General features: G+C 33.8%; 1 protein-coding gene across 5 annotated transcripts in view; it reads right to left on the bottom strand.

Annotated features, from left to right (window-relative positions):
• Positions 1-335: 335 nt before the first annotated feature.
• Positions 336-15,509, bottom strand: part of per (period circadian regulator) — a 33,962-nt gene continuing 18,788 nt past the window's right edge. For 2 of the 5 annotated variants that reach the window (XM_011070072.2, XM_011070071.2), the window contains exons 6-17: positions 14,937-15,170; positions 12,681-12,865; positions 12,174-12,458; positions 11,109-11,261; positions 8,881-9,079; positions 7,489-7,880; positions 6,578-6,756; positions 6,244-6,386; positions 5,759-6,009; positions 5,359-5,580; positions 4,906-5,208; positions 336-4,808 (exon numbers count right to left, since the gene is read on the bottom strand). In XM_011070072.2, the coding sequence (XP_011068374.2) occupies positions 4,695-4,808; positions 4,906-5,208; positions 5,359-5,580; positions 5,759-6,009; positions 6,244-6,386; positions 6,578-6,756; positions 7,489-7,880; positions 8,881-9,079; positions 11,109-11,261; positions 12,174-12,458; positions 12,681-12,865; positions 14,937-15,170 (2,660 nt within the window). In that variant the 3' untranslated portion in view covers positions 336-4,694. Of the gene's footprint in view, positions 4,809-4,905; positions 5,209-5,358; positions 5,581-5,758; positions 6,010-6,243; positions 6,387-6,577; positions 6,757-7,488; positions 7,881-8,880; positions 9,104-11,108; positions 11,262-12,173; positions 12,459-12,680; positions 12,866-14,936; positions 15,171-15,509 lie in introns of all 5 variants that reach the window. The other 3 variants (XM_011070068.2, XM_011070069.2, XM_011070070.2) reach the window with 2 other exon arrangements.

Genomic DNA, 15,509 nt, shown 5'->3' with positions numbered 1-15,509 from the left:
TTTGAATTATTTTTAATCGTTTTTATAGATCGCTGCTGTTTCTACTCAATATGTTTAATATTCAATATTGCTTTAAAATAATAAAGTTAAACGCTCTTTAATTCAAGAAAATGTATTGAATTTGAGACTCATATTTAATTTATTATTTACTAAACTCATATGTAATAAATTATTTACTAATGTGAAAATGGTTTACATTGAAACTAATCCCAAAAATGGATTGATTTATAATTTGGCACAACTAGAAGAAATAACAAAATGTTATTTAATTCAAAGGATTGGGTTACCATTGCTTCTTTGATGTGTAAAGCAATAGTTTAACTTAAAAAAATCAATTATTGTATACTGCGTATGGAACAAAATTATATTAGTCACATGTTTTCGATAAATACATTTATATTAATCGTATTTCGCCGGGAATGACACACATTCGTATACATATGAGCATATAATATTACGTCTATTAATGTCATATGTATGTTCATACGTTGTTACTAAAAATTATTGCGTATTAGCAAAATAAACAAATTAACATTTCCAAAATAAAAGTTGCAAAAACTCATATTTTTATGGACATACGAAATAAAAAATAGATTATGGAATATGTTACAGCGACTTATGAATATTAATTACACAATCATACGCATAAAACACATGGACGTTATTTAATCACGCAAAATTACATCGAGAAAATCAATTCTACGCGATAAAGAAATAATTATTAAGTCATCGACGGAGCTTAAGAGTTTTAAAATATTTCAAATTTTGTTTTTACTTTTTTTATACTTAAAAAGAAAAACAGTAGAAATTCATTTCAAGAAAATCCTTATAAATACATCAACATTTTTTGATATTTTATTTTTTTGTACTTGTATAGAAGCGCCAATGCGGCATTTTTTCGCCAGTAAGTATTTTATTTAAAGAATCTTTTTATTTAAAGAATCCATCTCTCTCGCTCATTAATGAATGAAAATAAATAATAAGTGAAAAAAAATGGGATCGATTACAAATAAAGGAAAACAAAGAGATTGCGTATTGGGAAATAGATTTAGATGAAATGAAAGTATCTGTCGAGAAGCAGAATTTTTCAAAAAGATACTTTTTTACACTTGTTCGTTCATCCAACCTTCTTCGATTTATCCAATCAATTTATCAATTTTTTAGATCTTTTAGGAGAAGATAGAATCATACATCTATATTATACAATTGGATCGCAGACCCGTCTTACATACTACAATAAGCTCTACGATTGCGTTAATTAATGTTTGCATTATTCCCGGGGAAAGAAAGATTGTATTTAGTTGATTTACAAGATTTCTAAAACTTCGTGAAATCACAAAATTTGTGCTAGCGATAGAGGATCTTAATTTAGAGGTCTTTAGTTTTGTGACCGAGAATATCACTGGATTTTAAAAGAGATTTAGATCCATCCATTACATTAATATATTAGGTGTTGGAATTAATTCGTAGCGTTTTACAAGTGATGGGAAGTACTTTCATTAATGTATTTTTTAATGCTCATGTGAAATAAATAACATTCTTTCATTAAAAACGCTACGAATTAATTCCAACACCTAATATTATATATAATAATTAATATACTATATTAATTTATCATATAAATTATTAATCATTTATAAATTTGCAGAATTTTTAAGAAATACATAAATCACCCATGAAAAGTATAATTCAATTAAGAAGTTAAATCATTTTCCGGCAATCAATTATTACGCATGTTTCCATAAAAATTTTAAACATTAATAATAAATTGATTAATTAATGATAATTTTATTTCAGTTAATATACAATTTACGTAAAAATTGTATAGAATGTGTCGCATGGTAGAAATGTCATTAAAATCCAGCGTCGATAATCCCGTTCAGTTACCTTCATTGATTCCAGATATAAATTTTTGCTGTACATATCTTATGTAAAACATAATCTGACGCTATTCGCCAGTTCGCATAAAGGAGCACGGCAGTGTCTCACGCCATGTCTTAGCATCGAGACACCATCGTGTTTTCAGATTTCTATGCGAAAATATATTCACAAAAGCGACACAACTATAAGTATGTATGTAATCCAGACTAGATCTCGCGAGTGTTTCATGAAAATCGAAATTGATTCTCATTTAATCACTGGTATATAAAATATTGCCTCTGAATATAATACGTGATGATACATCCGCGTGTCGGCCACCGCGACACGTGTGCAATTACATAGTATACAAAATATCTTTCTACCGAATATACATACGTATATAGATCGCACAACACACGGATTGTTAAAAGCTATCTGTGTCAAATTTACTGGTCCTCGATTTCCTGAAATAAGTTATTTATCAAGTGAGACACAGATTGTGTCTTGCAATTATATAATTCCGTGCCTTCGGTTACATGATCGACGACTAGCGAAGCCCGGCTGATTTTCACGTGGACGTATTATTTTCTAAACACGTGACTTATACAAGTTTAAATTTATCTAATTACAATAGTCGTCGTGTGCATTACCGTTTTATCTCGTGCCGCGCTTTTGAGCTTCATTTATCCAGAATTTGTTTAGACAGGATAAATTTAGATCTTTAATCAAACTTAAACTGTTTATGGAAAAGTTTATTAGAATTTACCAAATTCGTCAAAGGAATACGTTAATATTTGATTGTATTAAGCTGTATTGTTTTATTCTCAAGATTTATGAGAAATTTTTAAAACTTTTAATAGATAAATAGATTCAAAATTCCAATAAATGGAGCGTTATCGGGCGCGAAAAAGTCGGAAAAAATATAGCGCTCTACCGCACGAATCTCTCTAAAAAATACGGATTACCAGAAGAAACTGGCAAAAATGTAGACGAAACACGTATATTACATAAATCTAAATACAGATGTAAATGTAATCTGTAAATATAAGTATAAGTTCTTACATGCTAATCTTATACTCTATGTATATTTTTTTCCAAAATATCTTTCGAAGATATAAAAACGCTGAATATACAAATCGCGATACGCAGTGTATCGCAATTGCTACGCGTGAATGTGCAGCTGCTGGTAGATTTTCACTCTGCTTAACAAAATTACGAGTGATGGCTTTTATAATTGTACGTATTTCGAATGAAATACATTCTCTCGTTTATCAATAATTCATCAATAATTTATCAATAATTTTTCAATAATTTATCAATAATTTTTAATAATATTCTGATGGTTCGAAGCAACAAAGAAAATATATCATTAACGGAAACTTTGTCGAGGAACATATTTTTAATCGCTGATTGTATATAAAGTTGACATTAACAAAAAGTAAATTTATGTAATTATTCGATTATTTTCTAACAGCTTCATAATGAATATTTCTTTTTTTTAACGGAATTAACCGTATTAATTCCTAGTTGACATGATAATTTAATATAATTGATACTGAGAATTACACAAAATTATAATACGATGTAATATAAAATGATGTAAGGAAAGATCTCACTACATGTTGATATATATTTTTTTAGGCATTCGATACAACCTTCTTCTTCCACATGAAAAGGTAGTTTAATAAAAAATAATCGTACAACTAATTAAATCTGATACTCATTGCGCAATTTAATTTCGCAAATACATGCGAAATTGTTCTTTTATATATAAATATATTATATAAATTAATATATTATAAAATATATATATTTTATATATATTATATATATATATATATATATATATATATATATATATATATATATACATATAAATGATTCTTACGTGTAAACATTTAAAAAAGAAAAAAGGGCATCGAAAACAGCGATAGAAAAAAAAGCAATAGATTATTACGCAAGAATAACTCTATCAAAAGTATTTTTTCCATCCTCGGGCGCATTTTCCGTCTAATTAATACAAAATCGACTGTAAAAATTTCTTGGTCAATTCGCAGTTATTTATAACGTAAATATGTATATAAAACGTTACGCGGACGGTATTAAAAATTGTATCGAGTTCACTCGTTACATTTGTTCTTTTTTACTATAAAGGCTAGTTTCGACGCGTCCAGAAAACCAGTCATTTCTAGTCGCGCGTTAATATCATAATTATATCGTATTATACTTTCTAGAATGTTTTTAAAGATTATCGCGTATTCGTTCAATCACGATTCCATTAGAAATCTACATCCGTGATTGAGCGAACATTCATGACTTTGAGTCTCTGAGAAACACGTACATAAATATAATGTAAGTACAATCTCATGGAAATCTTACAGGTATTTAATAATGCGCTCTACTTCGTATTAAAAATCTTAGGAAATGTACTCTAACCAGCTGCTAAGGCAACTTCAAAACATTCTGAGCTTTGTATCTTGATCAATCTATCTCAGAATCCGATTAGTCTCTCAATACATGATGCATTTGTAACCCACTTTAATTGTCATCTTATTTCTTAAATATAAATCGAATCTTTCAAAAAAGATGTAAAAACTGGGATTGTGTTATTCTCGAATGTCGATAAAATCACGTATTCTTCACCGAGTGCATTTCATTCGTCGCTTATACACACAAGTTCTTTCGTATTTGTGATATTTTCGATAAGGATGTTCGAACAGTTTAAAGAATTCTAATTTGATTTTGAACTCATTTGAAAGAAACGCAAATGTGATGAAGCGAACACTAACTTTGGATGTCTTTTGGAACTATTCATAGCGGGTCGATCGCAGCTTCTATGAATGCTGACAAGATACAGTCTGAGACGGCAACGGAGGTGGTAGAGGTGCATTCTCTTCATGGATCATCACTAACTTGCCGTACTTCACCATTCTTTTCCTCTGTTTGCGCTGTACAAATCAAACAGATCAAACATATTGCGTTATAACATAGGTATTCCGGTAAATCTTAATAAATTTCGCAATGTCTTCTTAATTATTGTCTCACCTGCGATTCAATCCAACTGCCGTTGCTGCTTCCGCTATCGCTTCCGCTTGACGTAATCCCATCCTCGAGGATAAGTTCAGTACCGAAACCTTCCATCTCTAGGTCCAGGTAGAGCTGACCCAGTTGATCGTTGACCAGTAGCGGTTGACTAAAGGTCTTCATCACGTCTAAGTCGGCTTTCAGCACTTCGTTCAGTGTTCCAGGATGCATCTGGTATTCATAGATCAACTCCGGTGTCAGTTGAACGCCCTCTAGCCAGGGTGGAGCCCTCCTCCGCATTCCCTGATGACACTTAATGTGCTCCTGCGCATTTATTATGCTCATATAAATGAATCAGTCAAATAAATGAATATTTAGATATTGTGAAGGTCTGAGAAAAGCATCTAAAAAATGTACGAAAGATCGAGACGTCCCTTGGACGTCTTTCAGACATTCCGCCATTTGAATCTTTACCTCAGAAGAGACTTCGCACGTCTTCTGATCCGGATTGCAGCTGCTGTCACTACTCTTGTATATGAAGCTACTACTATAGAAGCTGGACGAGCTTGACTCATCCCCGTTGTAGTCAGTCAGCCGGCGATGTTCTTTTACGATCACCGGTGTTAGATCTACCATGCTCGAACAGCCGCCGTCATTACTCACGCATGATGAAGACAGCTCGCCGGGCGATAGAACCTGCCAGAGTCGTCGATGTAAATTAATATCTTACTGAATAATCAAAGATATTAATTCCAAAACATCAATTAATTAATTTCATTAAAATCCCAATTATAGAAAAACATTTTTTCAATTATCTTCTATAATAGACAGTTTGTATATAGGACACAAGAAAAATTTGATACAGTCATTTTACCTTCTTGGAGGACTCGGACATAGCCATTGTGCTCCCCGACTCGGCCTTGATGCTGGTCGCTTGACTGGCTGGTCGTTTGCGATCCGGACACTTGTCGTTGGATGGCACTTGGTTTTCGCGTGTTGCCGCCGGTGCTTGCTCGGGTATCAGAAAGGGTCGGTACATCATAGCACGTGGTGGAGGTGCACCGATCACTGCCGGATAGATCACCCCGCCCATCGCCGTCGCGACGTAAGATACTGGAGCAAACACTAAAATTCTTTTATAACTTCCCATAGAGGACTTACTTTTAAATATGCAATTCAATTCTAATTTAATTCCAAGTTTTTGGAAGTATCTCTTTTAAAGATGCTACCAAAGAGACCTACTATTCAAATCTATAGATCTCTTCGAGACATAAAACAATATTCAATAACAAGAATTTATTAAATTAATTTTTTTAATTTTTTATTTGCGATATGAGATATCATAAATGAGATATCTACCGTAAGGATTTTGTTGATTCGATTGCGTTGACGGCGGTGGGCCAAGCTTCTCTTGCGATTCGCTGGGTTGCGGTACCGGCATATAGTATACCGGTATCATTGACGGAAGTAATGGAAATCTGGGTACAGCCTCCGAGTTAGTACTAGAATTTTTTTTAACGCATAATTTATTCATAGATTATAATTATATTCTCCATTATTATACAGTTTTTGAGATTTTTATGGAACATTCGGTACTTTATGAATTGAATGTTATCACTCTTTTTATAAAATGTTTAATATTAACGAAGTTAATATATTTTATTCTACATTATTAATATTTTAAAGCTCTTACTTATGGGGTGGAACGCAAGGTTTAGTAGGTGCGGAAGAGGGCACAGCTGACAATGGTGACCACAAATTAATATTCGCCCCCGTTTGTATTACGGATTGATCGAGACTCATGCTGACAGTGGTTGTGAGATTCGCTGGATCTACCGTGCTTGTCCTCAAGATTTTATCATGTTTTGATACCTGTTTTCACATCATCATCACATTTAGACTCGTATAAATTTGACTTAATACGCATATCTACTTTCTTAGAATATTATTAGGTGTTGGAATTAATTCGTAGCGTTTTACAAGTGATGGGAAGTACTTTCATTAATGTATTTTTTAATGTTCATGTGAAATAAATAACATTCTTTCATTAAAAACGCTACGAATTAATTCCAACACCTAATATTATAGCATTTATATAAAAACTATATATGCACACACACACACACACACACACACACACACACACACACACACACACACACACACACACACATATATATACATATATATATTTATGTATTTATTTATAATATATATATTTAGCCTTTCAATGTCATTATGGATATAATTTACCTGGCTTTCTTTTTCTAATGCTTTCATAGCTTATTACTTTTTCACTAATAAAGATACATTTGGTACCATTATTCTTTAATATCTGACGTGTTTTGATTGAAACGAAAAATTTTTACAATATGTTTATTTTTATAAAAATTATAAACAATTAAGTTGAGTACACTAAACCCAATGTGTCTTCCTGTAATGTGGCATAGGAGGGTCAGTATTGAAACTGAAAATTAAAATCTATCCATTTCACACACCAAAGATAAAAGTTCAGCTAGCGATACCATAATTGCGATAATATATATACATATATATTTTAATAAAATTCACTCAATTAAATTCCTAAAAAAATATAAGGCATACCTTAAAGCTATCACCTTCCCAACTATGACTGCCGCTTCTTTTGATTCCGTGACCTTGATTGGCGTAATGAGTGCTCTGGTCCGTACCGTTGATCTTCTCCGTCTTGATGCGCGAGTCTTTCAGCTTATCACTGTTCTTGATGCTGGAACGTAGCTCCCGATGCTTCTGCATCATCATCTTTTCCATATCCTCGTTGTGGCGATTCAACAACAACTCCGTCAGCGTGGGCGATTTGAAGCTCTCCGTCGCAGTGGTGTTGCTGTTACTGGCGGTGTTGGACGCGTCACCCCGACTTGCAGAGCTTGTTTGATTGTTGGAACCACTGCTCAGGTTCTCTGCGCTACCGCTGCCGCTCGCCCCGCTTCCATTTATCGGTGACATACACTTTCGCGCTGAAAACACGGTAAAAGTTTATTTTAATGAAATACATATCATATACTTATATTTACTATAGCAACAACACAACTCAAAAAATGAAGTTTCCAGAAAATGAATTTCAATATTTTGAATCATTAAAATTTTATAATATTTTGAGGTGCAATTTTGATATAATAATTAATTGTTATAAAGGAATAAAAGTATATTCTTTTTTTTCTTTAGATTTCCGTTCTTTTTCTGCAAATAACTAAAAAATGGCAATTTTCGAGTTATGTCATTATGTATCAAATAAGCAATATGCATAGAAAAGATAGTTTTTTGCAGCATTGCTCATCATGCTTGAAATTCTTATACACGTAGTTATTTTGATGGTCAACTAAATTATTAGTGTTGCCACAAAAAATAAATTAAAAAATTTCTTGACTTTTCCAGGTTTTCCAGATAAAAATGGAAAATTTTCCAATATAATGTATATTATAATGTATAATTTTAACACATTTAGAATCAAGGAAAGGAATGTAGGAAAGCTAGCCTATATTATTAAAAGCAAAAAAGACTTAGTAGCATAATAAAAATTTGAGTGCAAATTCAAGTCAACAAAAAATAAATTAGTATTGGAAAAAAGAATGCAGTTACGAAAAAGGACGATCAAATAAAAATACTAAATAAAATATAAATTTTAATTATTTTATTAAAACCATTTAAAACGCGCGAGTTTTGAACGTATTTGACTATAAACGTAAGATATAAGATTTAAAAAATTATAACAATTATTTAGAATAGGAGCAGTTTAAGGAAATTGTAAACAATTTTCAAAATTCCAGTTCTTTGTTACTTTTCTCAGTTTTTCATGACCAATTTCAATTTCCCTAACTCTTCCAAGTCTATGGCAACCCTAATTATTTTTAGATTTATTTATAATTAGTTAACTTTTTAAATATTTTAGAGAAATTGTTCTTTCTGTGTGTTTTTAACTAACTTGATGCAAGGTTGAATGATGAAGATGATACTTACCGCCTTCGTCGTTGCTAGAATTGACGTTCTCCTCATCGCTGCCGTACATGGTCGCAACCGAGGGTTTGCTTTTGAAGAAGCGCTCAAGATTCTCGTTGTAGTTGAGCTGATTGTAGCTCGGCGGTGTTTCCGTGGAGGACTTGCTGTCATAGTCCTCATGATGGGGCGAGATCTCACCGAGCATCACGCTGTCGTGTTCCTGCAACAAGGGATTTCGTGATCCCTTCACAAGTATATTGTAGAGACTTAGAGTGAGTTGTTACTGAGGATCAGTATTGCAACTTAACGCCGTTACCGTGGTCAGTAGCGTTTTTGCATGGTCGCATTTGCTTTTCTTTTTTTCTTTTCTTTTTGCGTGAGCGATGAGATGAGATGCGTCGGCCAGCCATGACGAAGATCGGTCTCGGTTAAACTGACAATTTCGCTAGAAGCTGTGAAAGACTTCACTATCTACTACACCTATGACCGTCCATTTGCAAACTTGCAGTGCAAGCTCTTGCGGCAAGCACGAATCGGAGGCGTTACGAGACACTGAGTAAGTATGTTTCAATATAGGATGCAAAATTTGGAGAGGCGCAAAATTTTAATAGGCAGCGCTATTCTTGTAAATATAAAGCTCTATTTTACTTGATATTTTAAATGAATTAGCTAAAAGTGGTTTTCTAGAAATCTTTTCAAATTTAGCAATAGCGTTACAGATCTAATTAACTGTGTCAATGCCTGTGACAACTACAGAGGCATGTTTTTCAAAATTAAAAATAATAAAGAATTATTTGAGAAATACAATGACGCAGACGCGGTCATGTAATTTAGCTATGGCATCAATTGAAAAAGAATTGGCGAACAGTTTTGACGTAACAATTGAAGACATAATTAAAGAATATTTTCAAAAACTAAAGCCAGAAAGTATAACAAACTAAACAAAAGGAAATATGAAATTTATTGTATTCGTATTCATGTTATGCAAATTAGTGGAAATTCCTTCTTTTTTTTTAATTGTTAGTTCGTTGTCGTTGGCGGAGAATTAATGCTTCAGAGACTTAGGAATCCTGATGGTATGCAAAAGCAAATTTCAGTGTAGGGCATCAATGGCGTAACGCCTCCGGCATGAATAATACATGTTATTTATAGCGAAGAGTTAAGATCGATCGAGTGATCGGGATCATACGAGCACCTCACTATCCGAATCGCTACATCTTTCATTACGTCAAATTCCACCTTCTCCTGATATCTAGATCCCAGTCATCGATCGATTAAAGCCGGCAGAATTGCAGCCGAATTCAGTTTTTCGTATCGTAGAGTAAGATGCCGATCTAACAACTTTGCAATTTCTTTTTCTTTTTGCATGCCCCTATATACGACGTTGAAATCTGATGTACGAGCGAAATTATACTGCCTTTAATTTTTCTCTACTTCATTCGTACTATTTTTTCCTTCTTACACATCATCCCCATTGTTCTCATGCTTTACCTTTTATTTGACCCTTGGAGAATATTGAATACTATTGTAAAAATACATTAATAACAACGACAAACATTTACCCTTACAAAATTTAATACTGAAAGATAGTGATCGAATGTTTTTTTTAATGCTTTCCTAGTCCAACTGGATCATTGTGCTTTTCAAAGGGTTTCTGGGCTCCAAAAATTCTGAAAAAATTCTAGTACACTCTTCTAATATTCAAGAATAGATTTTATAATGATATGACGTTTTATAATGACTAAAACGTTTTTCGTTTTTTATGTACGTGAATTTGAGGCAGAATAATTCAAAATTGAAAATTTGCTTGGGTTTTCAAAGCCCCGATTGGACCGTAAAAGGATTTATTTTGAGTATTAAAAGTACTGTTGTTCTTTTACAAAGTACTTTTAATACTCAGAATAAGTAATTAATCATTACCTTGCAATATTAAATTGACTAGTGTTTAATTTGACTAGTGTTGAATTAACCTTCTGTTAGAGGAAAAGTATACTGTGCATCAACGATGAGATTAGATAACTACGTGAACTAGCATTTTCCACATTGTATGAAGATTTATAAGGTAAAACATGGTGACTGCACGTTATTGTTACGCATACATACGCACACACACGTACACATACACAGGTAAATATCTCTACAGTATAAAAATAGTATATTATACGTAGCATACCAGAGCGGAGCGCATTATAGCGTAAGTAATTAAGGTAACAGTGTTTCGGCGATACTAAAACGTAACTAATAGTCACCGAAAAACTCCTGAGTTCGTCCGCTGTGAGCAGTCCATCCTTGCCGACTCCGGGAGCCTTCATCTCTTGCAGCAGATTTTCCATGAAGGATGCTAGATCCTTACATCGCTCTGACACGTCGAGCTCGGTTATATCTGACGTTCTCTGGATGCTCTGCGCACACGTACGATAGAAAAGAAAAAAAAAAGAATAAGTTGGGGGATGCGCTTGACTTGTCTTCTCTTCATGATGAGAAATTCTCGTTTTTGTTTTCTCTTTGTTACACGGTAACGCCAAGCCTGCATTTCTTACATACGTACATTGAACAATTAACTACCTCTTTGCCGTGTTATTGAACTTTGCAGGGTATTAAGCGAGTCCTTTCGCTACTAAAGATAATTATGATTAGGTCATCATCACAAGCCAAGTTTGATAACAGCGATTGTATAACGAATCGGCCTCTTTAATTTCAAGAGCATGAGCATACGCAAGGAGAAAGAACGTTTGTTCCCTTTAAATTTTGTTAAAAAGAAACAAATTATAAAAATTACTTTTATGATGAAAAATTAAACGTTCATTGGGCGATATTCGTAGTCCGTTTTTATTTTATATAAGACCTTAAACAGGTCTGTCCAGTTTGAGTCAAAACGCGAAGCTATCGACGTAAAAAATTCAGTGTGGATAAGATTTCAGGTAAAGTATTTTACATTCCCTGAAATCTTACATTGAATTTTCAGAGCTCAAATTCGCCTGGTCTTAAGTAATGTCTTAAGATGCTAATACGGTTATCTAATTGATTCATGACATCTTAAGACGTGTAGTCTATATAAGAACCGACTATATATATGAATATTAGCCAATTGTCCAATTTGTGACTCTTTGCCTTGATCCTTGAAGCCTATATAGCTTTAATAAATATTTCAATAAAGGAGGATATTTTCAGCAGCCCCTTTTTGACATCCTTCTTTGGGTGAAGTTAAATTTTTATCTTTTCCTAATTGGAATCTTAGATATACCCATGAATAAATAGCGAATCATAGTGTTGTAATGTGTATGTAAAGTAGTTGCCTTCGTCAATGATCGTACCTCATCAAGGAGCGCCCGTATTTCACCCTGGATGATCTTGGCCTCCTTCAGCACTTCCTCGCTAATGCTAGCCAGGTAGCCATACTCGGTATCGCGCGGTACGCGGAAGATGTCTGGATCCATTGGTCCCTTGAGCACCCGATGCTGACCTACGACAAACTCTAGTTTTTTCGTCCAGGGATTGATAAAGGATGACCACTCGGTCTCGAGGACGACGCAGCTCCCGTTCTGCACGGCGAACCTGTACGGCTTCGACCTGAAGGAGGAGCCTTCGAGTTTGATCACCTGTTCAACGACATTTCGTAAGGAGTTACATGAATAATTTACGGCAATAACATGAAGGGGAATATCTGAACACTCATTCATTGACTTTCATTCTCTCTTTCTCCCCCTTTCTCTCTTTTTCAAACTCTCTCGCATATCTCTCGTCTCTTATTATGCATGCATGCGAACGAAACCTAAGTTTCTTTCTTTCTTTCTTTCTTTCTTTGTTGGGCTCATGCTCACAGTCCCATAGATGTCTTTGATGAAAGGTAGATCCTCGGGATGGTAGAAGTCAAACAGCGAACGGCCAACCATATCCTGTGGTAGATAGCCGAAATATTGGACTACGTCGGGATCAACATGGGATAGGTGGCACGTCGCAGTGTGGCGGGTCGTGAATACCGAAGATATTATTGTTTCTTCTGGCGCTGCGGATAACGACAAGGTTCGGGGTCATTCTCTCTTGTTGCGGGTCACTACCTTAATGAGCGAGAGCTTAGTAATGGTTAGACGCCGACAAACTGGGGCAAGATTTGCACGTTGCTAATTAATTAGTTTTGGCGCAGTTAAAAAAAATCCATACTCAAAAAGTTCGATGCCATTCAGAATTTTTTCCATATCCATTCGTTCTGGACATAGGCCTCTAAACAACTTTGCACGAATTTGTGTATTGATTATGGCCAAACTTTGGAACTTCATTTTTTTGCAATGCTTTCTTTATATTATGCTCGCTATTTCATAACAAATCTTTTTTTTTTTAATTTAAACACAATAAATAGAATGAAAAAATAAAATAGAATAACCGGATTATTAAACAATTTTGATACGGATCATTCAACAATTTTGTAAACAAGAAATGGATAAAAAAATCGCGAGTTGAGATTAAAGTTCCAAAGAATATCTTCAATAAGGAACTTAAGGGCATGTTAGTCGTTTAAAATTGGAAATAATATACTAATATGTGTATATTTATACTTTTTATACTTAAAAAATAATGACAAAAATTTCAAATTTTTTTAAACTAAGTATCTATTAGGTGTTGGAATTAATTCGTAGCGTTTTTTAATGAAAGAATGTTATTTATTTCACATGAGCATTAAAAAATACATTAATGAAAGTACTTCCCATCACTTGTAAAACGCTACGAATTAATTCCAACACCTAATACTTTAAATAATTAAGATTATCTAGGTAATGCTTTATTACGATTTACAGATTAATTGTTCTGTAAATAAAGTTTAATATATAGTAAATTTTATTTATTTACTGATCAACTAATTTATGAATATAATTTTGCATAAATAATCTTAATTATTCAAAGTACTTATACAAAAAATTGAAAATTTTTAAATCATTTTTTAAGTTAAAGTATTATAACAATAAAAAACATAATAATATAAATACAGTAAATCAATTATTTAACAACACATTTTTATAATAAAATAAGTATATGATATTATTCAAATAATATTTCATATACATAATTTCACGTGTATAATTATAGTATTATTATAATTATTATCTATATAAAAAATACGAATATTAATACTTTTCCAGTTTTAAACTATTTATAAGATTAATACTGAAATTCTCTTGAACAACATAAAATCCACCGATGCCAATAAAAATTAATAGCGATCAGCTTGTGCAGGAAGTGCGCGTTGTGATCAGAGATGGAGGCTATCCATGCGCTGACAAAAGCAAAGCGAGTGAAGCACCTTGTGAAAAATGATGAGTGCAGTGTGACAACGTGAGATGCGAGCGTTCGTAACAGTGGTCTCCAAACTGAACGAAAAAACGGGGAACCAATCGAAAAAATGGCGAGGTAATGGCACAGCGACAAATACGGCAAAGATGCGAACGGTGTATCAACGTATATATCATCACGAGCCGCCGCGCGGGCGGCTTTGAGAAATTGGAAGTAAGTTACCTTCGTTTCAAACATTTTCCATGGAAACCACCGACTCACTGAATATCGTCAACGAGGTCGGACCAACGACAAGGCTCGATCATCGCGGAGCGATTAAGTATGCTTGTGTTGCATATAATGAATACAGGATGTATCTTGAGAACGTATAATGTAAGCAGTTGAGTGAGATTAGTGAATGGCATTATTGCGTTTTTAATTTAAAATACCGCTGCGACTTTTCCACATATTCCAGATACATCCTGTAAATCCGAGTCACTTCGACGAAGTTACTCGTTTACTTCAGCACGCGTTTGTCCATGTCTAGGATATATTTCAAATGATTTGTTATATTTGCAAGCGAGAATTTAGTAGGATGAATATTGCCGGAAGTTTTCCTCGAAGTAACTCGACTTCGAATTGACAATGATCCGTAGAATCTTTTTCGGATCACCACCATTTCACCGCGATCCGCATTGATGAGTGTTTGCTAAATCGCAGGTTGGTCGCTGACTTTTGCGACAAACAAGCTGACTATTATTATCGAGTCCTCTCGCCGGTCAGACCTCATCAGAGACCTTGGACCATGCTACCTTTGTATGCGGAATGGACGGGTTGAGCGGTAACTACGAGGAACATAGCTCGGTTGCTGAGCTGTTGCTCGGTCGTTCGGTCCCGCAAGTCCCGCAAGTCCCGGAACGACAAAGTCAGGTGGAAAGGCAAGTACAGGTTCGATCGGGCGTCTGCTCGATATCCATTCGGCATTTCGGTGCACCTGGTGAACCTCCGCAAACCGCAGAACAAGCTCGCCCTTCTGCCATTGATTCCTAAAAATGAAATAAAAATGAATGTTCTGGTTGGCGTCACTCAAAAGTTGGATAATAATTAATTCCCGAAAATCGAAAATGAAAGTTCATATAATTCAGACGCCCTAAATATATTACACAACAGTGATAACACTAATAATAAGAAAAAATTGTAATAATATTTGGTAATAATATTTGCTAATATAATAGATATTTGATAATAATTTGCAGTAAAAATGCACAAAATTTTAACTACAAGAATATCTACTGAGTAAAAGTAATAATTTTTGACAAAGAAACCCACATTAATTATATTTGAAAAATTGGATCCTAATAAAGTGAGTTAGTTTTCATATAAAA

This window comes from Acromyrmex echinatior, chromosome 7 (genome assembly GCF_024713525.1).
Source record: "Acromyrmex echinatior isolate Ae372 chromosome 7, ASM2471352v2, whole genome shotgun sequence".
NCBI lineage: Eukaryota > Metazoa > Arthropoda > Insecta > Hymenoptera > Formicidae > Acromyrmex > Acromyrmex echinatior.
Note: the sequence above shows the minus strand (reverse complement) of the source record. Positions and strands in the feature narration are given on the sequence as shown.